This window comes from Antedon bifida, chromosome 6 (assembly GCF_963402885.1).
Source record: "Antedon bifida chromosome 6, ecAntBifi1.1, whole genome shotgun sequence".
Classification (NCBI taxonomy): domain Eukaryota; kingdom Metazoa; phylum Echinodermata; class Crinoidea; order Comatulida; family Antedonidae; genus Antedon; species Antedon bifida.
Window position 1 is genome coordinate 18554269 of NC_136231.1, and position 11856 is coordinate 18566124.

Genomic DNA, 11856 nt, shown 5'->3' on the forward strand with positions numbered 1-11856 from the left:
TTATTATCATCATTACCAATATTGCTATTATTATTATTATTATATTCATTATCTTTAAGATTGTTAAGTTTCTCACTGGTAGCCAACATGTCTGTTTCATATTGACCATCATCAAATCTGCAGAAAAATTTGTTTAAGGAGTCCACAAACTTCTTGTCACAGTCACCTACGTATTTTTTCGGTTTTTCTTTGTAGTCAGTGAGCATATGCATTGCCTTCCAGGCCGAACGCGTGTCTTTATCCTTGAAATGTTTTTCCATTTTAGCTTTATATTTTTGTTTTGCTTTTAAGATACTAGCATCAATCTCCTTCTGAATTCGCTTCGCTTCATCTTTCTTACCGGCTGCATATTCTTTTTTCTTTTTAACTATGAGACATTTCGTTTCATGTAAAAACCATGGCTTGCAATTTGGGTACATTTTTGTCTTCCTTTTAGGTATAATGGTATCAGCACAATAGTTTATGTATGAACAAACAGCATTTACTTCAACATCGATAGAATTTTCGGATTCCGAGAAAACACCCCATCTGACTAGAAACCGTTGTTGTTGATACCACCAGGACACAAGGAACCTAATCACAACAAGAGGCACATTTCTCTCAATAAGCCTTCTGAACAATGTCCAGTGGTTAACTCGATCAAAGGCTTTGCTTGAGTCGAGAAAACAGGCATATACCGGGCTACCATTGCGGTTATAGAAATCGATTATTTGTTTGAGAACAAAAATACATGTATCAGTTGAATGCTGGGATTTAAAGGCAAATTGATGGTCATTAGTACTAAGCGAATTATTACAAAAATTGATAAGAAGCATCTCAAAAACTTTCGATAATGCAGAAGCTAAGGCAATGTCTCCATTCTGACTTTTAACAATAGGCACAAGGATGACATTGACCAAGTCTTCCACAGCAAATCCGTGTGTAAGCATAGAATTATAACATATACTTAAGAGAACAAACAATCGTTTGTTAGCAAATTTAAGGTGTTCGGCTGCCAAGCCATCAAACCCAGCGGCTTTCCCCTGAGAAAGCTTATTTATACAATCAGATATATCATTAACTGTAATACAATTATAACCTTTACCATCAATACATTATAAGGTAATTATGGTGGAATATGGTTAAAAACACATTAAAATTACGTAAGTATTACTGACTGTGTTAGGACTTTTCAATCTTTGAACAAACAATAGATGCTTGCAGGGCACCTTCAATCATTTCACGACTAAAACTCGGAAAATGCTTTAAAACTTTCGAAATTATCTGCGCATGCGTCGTAATCTCTTGCACTTCTAATTGATGTTTATCGTTTTCCACCAAAAGTACTGTATCTTTAATCGCGACGATTTTTCCCTTTTCAAAAATAACACATCTCAGCTCTGTCAAAAATGGACTCGTACCGAAAGCTCCAGGCACGGTGTATATAGTTCTCATTACAGGTTTAAAGACGTCTAAGTCTTGAGGCGTGATGGTAATTCTTCCAAATTTATGCCAAGCTTTACTGTCGATATTTACAGGAAATTCATACTTTTTGTCGTGTTTGTGATAGCGGATTATTACATCGCCCTCACGTACAAACTTCAAATATAGAAACCCAATGTGATAAACCGGAGATTCTTCTTTAAAATCTAAAGGTATCGGGTCTGAGGAGCCATGTCCCATTCCTACGTCAACTAGATGTAGATCGCCTGGTTTGATGAGATTTCTGACCATCACCATCACATGACTTTTATCTACCTCCAATATAGCCATTTGTGCGTAGTAGACGTCATAATCTAAAACATTTAGAAGTTCCTTTATAAATTGATTCAGTGCGTAGCACAAACCACCCTTTCCATCAAATATGTCCTCTTTGATCTCTTGAAATGAGGGTAGATGACGATCATCTGGTTTGGTACTAAGACTGCGAATGGACTGGAAAGGTGCAACATGTATGAAGTTATAAAGTAGTTCTTTAAGAAGTTCAGGTCTGTTTTCTTCTAACTTGGTTTCTACCTCAGTGATGCGTAGATTGTTTTCAAGAAAACCAAGTGCTTCCTTTATACTCAACATGCTTCACCAACAAAGAGACAACCTGGAATAATTAGAATTATTAACATTATTCTCGAGTCTACCGGTGTCCATACATATATATACATATATATAGGGGTTATAATATGGTATAGAAATTAGCATTATAATTAATTATTATACTTTCTAATTTCTATACCATATTATAACCCCGCTTTAAATTGTGTTCATTTTATAATGAGAGGTAAAAAAAGCTGTGTTCTACAAAAGATATTATTCTGTTTCTATTTGTTCCTTTATTAGTATTAGGTCATGGAGTGTCCATATCTATTCGTTACCGTTAGACCACATCGGTCGTCTATGACTTCGTATTTGTTCAAGCAAAAGATAGAGATATATATTATAATATCTCTATGATAATAATAATAATGAGTTAATAATATTGAAAGTAAGAAGATGCATATTATAAAGTTGCTAATTGTTTTAAAGTCAATATTTCAAAATATTACATAGCCTATGTAAATACGTGAACGTGATTGGTTGAAACTGCATCACATAACTACCGCTGTGAGGATCATAAATCGTATATATCCTCGTGTACGATGATATTGACTGAGTAATTTTCGCGTAATTATCGTGTCCCTGACATTAAACATATAAAATCCAGCAAATTCTCGAGTACGATGATATTGACTGTGTAATTTTCGTGTGGCAACACTCGCGTTTAGCGATAAATAAACAAAAGTCGTCTACTGGGTCTTGAACTCGCGATGAAATTGTCACTCCATCACAAGACTCGGGGATGTCAAATCCTATATTTAACCTCTAAACAGGCAATATCTGTATAATAATCAATAGTCAATATTGACAAAACTTGAAATTCGAACATTGCAAACAAACGTATGCACACACTAGGCCTCGAGATAGAATAGAGAAATCATGCGAACATTACATATTTGAAGATACTTTCTCCTGCATTAACTTTCTGAATAACACAATGGAAACATAGTTAATAGGCTGTAGGAAAACATGCAAGCCTACAAAAATGAACTTTGAATACTTGTTTTATATAGAACAAAAAGGAAATTTTTTGATATATTAATCGGTTAAACATCCGTTAAACCAAGGAAAAAATGTAGAACTAAATTAGACCGTATAGCATGAGCACTACAATACTCTAATAAAACAACGTAATAAAAAGCCTGTCTATACATATGCCAAACTGTGAACATTAGCCTAACTAAAAATGAATAATGATTTGATCATTAAATTACTGGTCATATGATCGAACCATTAGAGTAAAAAAAAACGTTACCTTTTGGAAATGTAAATGTTAATGCGCGGTACGAACAGCATACATTCAACTACATCACTAACGTGAATTCTAGATGCCGTAATACAAACATAGAGACAACTTGGTTACTGTTTAATTTTAATGCGTTGACCTGATATGATCTTCAACGATTAACTGCAATAATAATCAAACATACATAAGATAAAGGAGCTAGGCCTAGACCAGAACTACCTAGCTGGGCCTAGTAGTAGTAAGGCCTACCACTACTTATAGAGGCTAGCATAAACACAAACATAGCAAAACATGTAAACTCAATCAAAGGGGTACAGATATTTACCGTACAGTTGAATTTCCCTGATACGGACTACATTGATTATTCATTAATGTTTAATAGCTTCTATGCGATTGTTTTATACTGCAAATAACTAGTTTAGCCAACATCAACATGCTTGCATGGGCGCAGCCATATTAATTTTCCCTTGACAATCTTTTCCAATTAGAGGGCGACATACACAAAATAATAAAGACAGTTGGCATGAATCATGGAGAAATAAGTTATTTTTTTTCTCTTTTGTGGAAATAATTTAATTTAAATAAGTTATTATAAATTATTTCACCATGCGTGAATTAAAGAAAAGCGCATGCATCATTGAACAAGAAATGCAGAATATCTCGAGTCATAATATAATACACCAATTTATTTTTCTATTATTATATACGGTACGATCTTCATACGATCCTTATACATTTTAAATTAACAATGAATAGTGAACAATAACAGGTATAATGTTATTAATACAATTATTAATGGCCTTTTATGTAAGTAAAATAAATCCACTTTCATAACTTTATTACTGCCTTTTAAAACTATGTTAGTTAGTGTTAGCTGTATATTGTTGTGTAGATATAATGTTAAACTTTGTAATGCCCTTTTATGTAAGTAAAATAAATCGAATTTCATAACTATAATTATTGCCTTTTTAAAATTATGTTAGTAGCGTCAGATGTACACATGTGTAATGCCCTTAGTATTTAAGTAAAATAAATCGACCTTTAAAACTTAATTATTGCCTTTTTAAAACTATAGGTTACTTGGTTGTATATTGTTGTGTAGATATTGGCGTTACACTTTGTATTCCCTTTTATGTAAGTAAAATAAATCGACTTTTACTTAATTACTGTTTTTAAAACGATGTTAGTGTTATAGCTGTATATTGTTATGTATATAATAATACACAATGTAATGCCCTTCTATGTAAGTAAAATAAATGAAACTTAATTATTGCCTTTTTAAAACTATAGGTTACTTGGTTGTATATTGTTGTGTACATAACGATACACATTTGTAATGCCCTTCTATGTAAGTAAAATCAATCAAACTTAATTACTGCCTTTAAATAATGTTAGAAATCTTCAATCTTTGAACAAACAATAGATGCTTGCAGCGCGCCTTCAATCATTTCACGACTAAAACTCGGAAAATGCTTCAACATTTTTGAAATTATCTGCGCACGCGTCGTCATCTCTTGCACTTCTAATTGATGTTCATCGTTTTCCACCAAAAGTACTGTATCTTTAATCGCGATGATCTTTCCCTTTTCAAATATAACACATCTCAGCTCTGTCAAAAATGGATTGTCGAACGCTCCAGGCACGGTGTATATAGGTCTCATTACTGGTTTAAAGATGTCTAAGTCTTGAGGTGTAATGATCATTCTGCCAAATTCATGCCAAGCTTTACTGTCGATATTTAAAGGAAATTCATACTTTTTGTCGTGTTTGTGATATCGGATTATTACATCGCCCTCACGTACAAACTTCAAATATAGAAAGCCAATGTGATAAACCGGAGACTCTTCTTTAAAATCTAAAGGTATCGGGTCTGAGGAGCCATGTCCCATTCCTACGTCAACTAGATGTAGATCGCCTGGTTTGATGAGATTTCTGACCAACACCATCACGTGACTGTTATCTACACCTAATACAGACATTGATCCGTAGTAGACGTCATAACCTAAAACATTTAGAAGTTCCTTTATAAATTGATTCAGGTTGTAGCACAAACCACCCTTTCCATCAAATATGTCTTCTTTGATCTCTTGAAATGAGGGCAGATGACGATCATCTGGTTTGGTACTAAGAATGCGAATGGACTGGAAAGGTGCAACATGTATGAAGTTATAAAGTAGCTCTTTAAGAAGTTCTGGTCTGTTTTTTTCTAACTTGGTTTCTACCTCAGTGATACGTAGATTGTTTTCAAGAAAACCAAGTGCTTCCTTTATACTCAACATGCTTCACCAGAGAGTGATAAGCTGAAAATAATATTATTAAGCGTTGAATCTATTATTAAAGGCTACTGGCATCATTTTTATGCAGGTAATGCTGAGCTCACAATGACAAGATAGGAACTCGTTATTGTAACAGTCCTTTGTAATTATAATTGGCTGCGACCAAGGCTTTCAACAAACAACAGCCAAACACTGAGCTCATCGTAATTATATAAATAACAAACCCTCAGTGTTGATTATGTCAACAAACGACCAAACAATCCTAGGCCTAGCCTAATACTAACAGGCTTAAATTACGTCGTTACGGAAAACATAATTATAGATATTGGTTTGTAATTTGTAATGCCCTTTTATGTAAGTAAAATAAATCAACTTTCATAACTTAATTACTGCCTTTTAAAACTATGTTAATTAGTGTTAGCTGTATATTGTTGTGTAGATAATGTTACACTTTTAATGCCCTTAGTACGGTATGTAAGTAAAATAAATCGACTTTTAAAACTATAGGTTACTTGGTTGTATATTGTTGTGTACATAATGATACACATTTGTAATGCCCTTCTTTGTAAGTAAAATAAGTCAACCTTAATTACTGCCTTTAAATAATGTTAGAAATCTTCAATCTTTGAACAAACAATAGATGCTTGCATGGTGCCTTCAATCATTTCACGACTAAAACTCGGAAAATGCTTCAAAACTTTTGAAATTATCTGCGCACGCGTCGTAACCTCTTGCACTTCTAATTGATGTTCATCGTTTTCCACTAAAATTACTGTGGTAAACCAGAGATTCTTCTTTAAAATCTAAAGACTGAGGTATCGGGTCTGAGGAGCCATGTCCCATTCCTACGTCAACTAGATGTAGATCGCCTGGTTTGATGAGATTTCTGACCAATACCATCACGTGACTGTTATCTACACCTAATACAGACATTGATCCGTAGTAGACGTCATAACCTAAAACATTTAGAAGTTCCTTTATAAATTGATTCAGGTTGTAGCACAAACCACCCTTTCCATCAAATATGTCTTCTTTGATCTCTTGAAATGAGGGCAGATGACGATCATCTGGTTTGGTACTAAGAATGCGAATGGACTGGAAAGGTGCAACATGTATGAAGTTATAAAGTAGCTCTTTAAGAAGTTCTGGTCTGTTTTTTTCTAACTTGGTTTCTACCTCAGTGATACGTAGATTGTTTTCAAGAAAACCAAGTGCTTCCTTTATACTCAACATGCTTCACCAACAGAGAGTGATAATCTGAAAAATAATAAGCGTTGAGTCTATTATTCATGACATCATTATATGCATATTCGTCGAATTTATATATTGGACCCCTGTTTCGAATCGCAGATTTCACTGTATGTTTGAAAGAGGTATAGTAGCCGTTTCTCTACAACAACAGTTATTATTTCGATTCTAAAATGATATATGTAGGCCTGTATATATCGTCTGTGCATATAAGTCTATATTTTGTTAATATTGTTTTAGTCATTTCCACTCTGGCAAACAACTATAAGACCTCATTTTGTCGAATTATATGAAGAAATTCTTCTGAACACAATGTTGCAAGATCATTTCTGGAAAGCCTTTGTGTTCAACAACTCTATAAATTTCCTCTTTTTTTGTAAACAATCAAGCATTCATGTATAAACAAAATGCACGTCAAAATGTCACCATTTTCAATTTAACTATTCCCTGAATATTAATATATGTTATATTCTAATACGAGGAAATTTGATTATGGGATCAGGAAAGAATGAGAACAGAACACTGAAGATGGCAAATCAAAACCTTACCTTTCGGAAATGTAAATTATTATATGAACGGAAGGCGAAGAAGTAAACAATTCCTCTAGACTTTTTTTAGTTTTAGTTTTTAAATTATGTTTTTATAGATATTTTAAAACGTATTCCAAAATCAAAATGTGATTTTGTTTATAAATCTTTTAATTATATATGTGTGTTTTTATAATTGTATTTTATAAGTTAGATTGTGACAACTTATAGGCCTATTGTAGGACGATTTTAGCCTAGGACGATTACTACTTGTAATAAGCAATAATACATTTATTCAAGTTCCTTCTATGTTCATACCATCAGCATCAGAACAGACAATTTCATGCGAATAAAAGATAATTGTAAAAATAATGTATTAATCACCATCTGTTAGACATATGACAACAGTACTCTACTGTAATAGAATACAACTTCATGGCCTAGGATATCTACATAAAATTAGAACCGTTAAGAAACATTTAATAGAAAGTAGTATTATTACTAATTTACTATTACTGATTTAAAGAGTGAGATAAGAATATTTATTTTGATTATGATGAAAACAAAACCTTACCTTTCAGGATATGTGAATCGTTTCTATATGAATGTTAGATAGAACCACATTACATTTCATATAGGCTATCAATTGTGGTGTATAACATGGAGAAAAAGGCGCATGCACCACTTGTAAAAGAGCCGTTATAATCATTATTTACAGTCTACATAAAATTGCCACAAAAGCTATTATTCTCTGTTATTCTCTATATAGAGACTTCCACGTCTATTCTTTACTTTTAGTAAACCATGACTGTGTCGATGCATAGAGATATTATCTCTATTGACCTTATTAAAGCAAAGACATAATAATAGCATGACATAAAGCATATATATGTAACAGGGTTGGCATTTATCAATATTTGCTTATATTTTTGCTTAAGGTGAAATATTTAAGAAGTGCTTAAGCAAATAGCTTAAGCTTATTTATCAAACCGTCTTAGCAATGTCTTAGCAGAAAAATTGTCTTAGGTAAATTTTACTTTGCACATGCGCAAAATTAAACTCTAGAGGGCAGCAAATTATGTCTTAAGACGAAAAATCCTTGCTTACGCGTGCGCATTAGCTTTTTTCTCTTAGCGATGGCGGCGCTATAACATTTTATCTCCGTATTTTCACTCCCAACAAGAGAGGGCGCATTCTGGCTACTATTGTTTTTATTACTTGAAATAGAGAAAGAGCACAACAGTCGGAAATACATACGAAAATCATTCGCTCTAAACTTAAATCAAATCAACATTTATTTATTTTTATCAATGACAGCGACCCTTGGCAGTCAATACAGTTTTCTAAAAGTTAGTCAAATGGGTCGTACCTATCCCGAAAATATTAGTTTTGCTTGTCCAATTTCTAGGCCATCTTTACGAAGATCGATATCATTATTTTAGCGTCCGTAGTACAGAGGAAAACGCACTAGCGTAGCCTTTCCGAATGTTCAATGTTCCGGCCTAGCGCGCTCGCGTTGTCAAAAAAGAATGTTTCTGTTTTAGAAATGAGATAAGACGAAATTTTTCATCTTAAGGCAGGGTGTTGTTCGTCTTAGATTTAAGACAAAATTAAGCAAATTTTTTTGCTTGGATATATTGATAAATCTGACTAAGGCAAAATCAAGGATTTAAGGCAAAGTTAAGACGATTTTTTTGCTAAGCAAGTTTGATAAATCCGGCCCCAGGTTCGTACTACTAGCGTCGTAGCTTTATCGCGCAGTATTTTCCGGAGCTGCAGCACTGGCACAAACACAATAAAATCATCCACAAAGATGGAAAAGTTAAATTCTTTTATTGAAGCTAGTAACCAGTCGGAAGGATATATAACAAAAACATTGTTACTATTTAAATAACATATCAGTGATCGATCGGTCGATCCTATCATTAATGACAGTATAGGTTACTATTGCGTTGTGTATAACAATCAAATAACTAATCAACTATATTAACTATAGTAAAACAATTCGTTAATCAGTACCTGAAAGAAGAAGATGAAATTGTATTTTTACCGAATGAAATTATTTGTACAATTCCACTCATTTATTTAGTTTGTATACTATTACTTAGGCTTGTTAAATAAAGAATGAACTTCGTGTGGGTAGAGCGGTACATTTTTAATTTAATTTCATTGGTGATGTCATCATTCCCACGCGTATTTCTTAACGTGCGCGTACCATAGGCCCTGGTAACGTTTTGTTGTTGTGTACTGTGTGCATTCTAATAGTGTTCTAAATAAATAGACGTATGTTGTTAGGAGAAGATTAAACATTGTTGTCATTTTTTTATATTTTTCCACTTAATTAATTATGCTTAAGCAGTTGTATTAAGATTTGTTTAGGCCTTAGATAAAAAGAATCATGATTGCGCCTGCAATAATTTTTATGGAACTTTCTAACGAAAAGTTTAGTCCACGAAAAGACGTCAGGTAAGTCTCACGGCCACAGAGTTTTAATTTAGCCAAAAGGGGCCTCTAAGTCTAAGTCCAGCCGTTGGCCCTAACTAGCATAGCCTAGGCCTATAGGCCAAATGTAGATCTAATTACGTTTTCCTAGGCTTACGCCATAATAGGCTAGGGCCTAGCCTAGGCCTAGAGGCCTAGGCCTAGGCTTGATTAGTGGTAGTCTATTCTTAAAGATGTCAGAAGAGTCTTTTTTAACAAATAAAACCCCTTAAAAATTGGTGTTTAAAAAAAGAGAAATAGACTAGAATGCATTCTATCCTATCATGTCAATACGGCAGTTATTGTAATAGTTGTTTATTTTATTTATATGTCGGCCTAGGCCTAAGCGTTCTATTTATTTTGTCTTGATAAAATATATATATGTTAAAAAATATTCTTCACAGTCGAAGCTTTATAGATAAACTTGAACAGGAAATGTCGTTTGAAGCTAGGAAAGAGGAGTTGCGCAAAAAAACTGAAAAAAAGCGGGAGCGGCGAAAATCCGCTGGTGAGCCCAACAAAACATCAACGGAAAGTGCCGCAGTAGCGACAGAGCTTTTGCAAAAACAAAATGAGTTAGAAAACGAAAAGAAATCGTTACTGAATCAACTAAAAGATATTGACACAGAAAAAGAAAAGAACGAAAAGACGCTATCAATGCTTCAAGCAAAAAATGCTGATCTTGTTTGCGAAAACGATATTCTTTGCGATCGTGTAGCCGATTTGATGATACAGAATAAAAATTTGCATACATTACAAAAAGAAAATACCGAATTGAGGCGGGAAAACCAAGAGTTGTCTTCTAGGGTGACGTCACTAAAGCGATTGAGTCGTTGCATTGACAGAGCCAATGATAAATTTCGTTCAGACATTTCAGAACTAAGCAGACGTCCTTCAGTAGCGGACTACCAGGCGGTCAACCAAGCCATCAGAAGATTACGTTTTGTTTTGTTTTTACTACTAGTCAGTTTCTTTAGTATGCTCGCTCATGGTTTGTCTGGTTTATTGTCTTCAGACAGTAGCATTGATAACAATGAATTCTGGTCGACAATATTGAACTTTTCTGAATACTTTCAGTGAGGGAATGTTATTTGTAAGAGATAGTAACTTAGATAATTGTGATAACTCTGAAAACGAACGATTTAAATAATAACGTTTAATTTTAACACTACGAATAGTAAATACAATTATATAAATAAACATATAAATGGTTGTCTGTTTTATTTTAGCACACCGTCTTTCGGATAAGACGTTACAACGTGTGCAACATAACATGGCTCATGTGCACGATAAAGAACGCAGTACACTCTTCGAAAGAGTAGGAGATCGTCTCCCGATACTGCCCAATTCACGACCAGAAGGACCAACAAGTCGACGGACTAAGGAGGCTTCTATCCTTGGTGTGTGTAACACCAAAATAACAAACAAATCAGACGTTCATCTTCATCTATTCCTTCTTTCACATTTGTTTCCTTTATGTACACGTCAAATAACGATCAAATAACTGGTTTCTCATCGCAACTAGTACAAAGTAATTTAAAAACTACAATTTTTCAATAAACACACATCATACAACGTACATTTCTACCATAACAAATTTTCAAAACTTTCTATTATTTAAAAATCGAAGATAGTCATGTCTCAGGTCCATTCCATTGTCGCCAGAGATTGACTTCTTCATCAGTACTTCATTAGTACTATGAATGGATGATTAGTTGGGAACACGAACGCTAGTTGATCATACCCAGTACCGTTTTGATCGTGCGCGGTCATTCGGGAAACCACCTCTGGAAGTATTTATATTGCACTTTAAATCATACGATAAACCGTCTCAGTGGACCAGATTTTATTCACACTTCGTGTCGAATGCTGGCACCACCAAATGGTGCTCATTCGTCTTTCCACAATGACAGGGGCTGAGATGGACGAATAGGCCTACACCTGAGCAACCTTATACTTTCAAAAAGATGCACCGGGCTCTTTAAAGTGCACACTCCAGTTTTAAGTA

General features: G+C 34.0%; 3 protein-coding genes across 3 annotated transcripts; 1 reads left to right on the plus strand and 2 right to left on the minus strand.

Annotated features, from left to right (window-relative positions):
* Positions 1–1096: 1096 nt before the first annotated feature.
* On the minus strand, positions 1097–8012 carry LOC144844833 (uncharacterized). The gene is made up of 2 exons (XM_078701921.1): positions 7942–8012; positions 1097–2074 (listed from the first exon to the last, which is right to left on the minus strand). The coding sequence occupies exon 2, from the start codon at positions 2050–2052 to the stop codon at positions 1162–1164; it is 891 nt and encodes a 296-aa protein (XP_078558047.1). The 5' UTR covers positions 2053–2074; positions 7942–8012; the 3' UTR covers positions 1097–1161.
* Positions 4708–5595, minus strand: LOC144844904 (uncharacterized). Its single transcript, XM_078702012.1, has one exon. It carries the CDS (start codon positions 5593–5595, stop codon positions 4708–4710), a length of 888 nt encoding a protein of 295 aa, XP_078558138.1.
* A 1661-nt stretch (positions 8013–9673) lies between the features above and the next one.
* On the plus strand, positions 9674–11050 carry LOC144845281 (uncharacterized). The gene is made up of 2 exons (XM_078702476.1): positions 9674–9833; positions 10253–11050. The coding sequence occupies exons 1-2, from the start codon at positions 9766–9768 to the stop codon at positions 10926–10928; spliced, it is 744 nt and encodes a 247-aa protein (XP_078558602.1). The 5' UTR covers positions 9674–9765; the 3' UTR covers positions 10929–11050.
* The last annotated feature ends 806 nt before the right edge of the window (positions 11051–11856 follow it).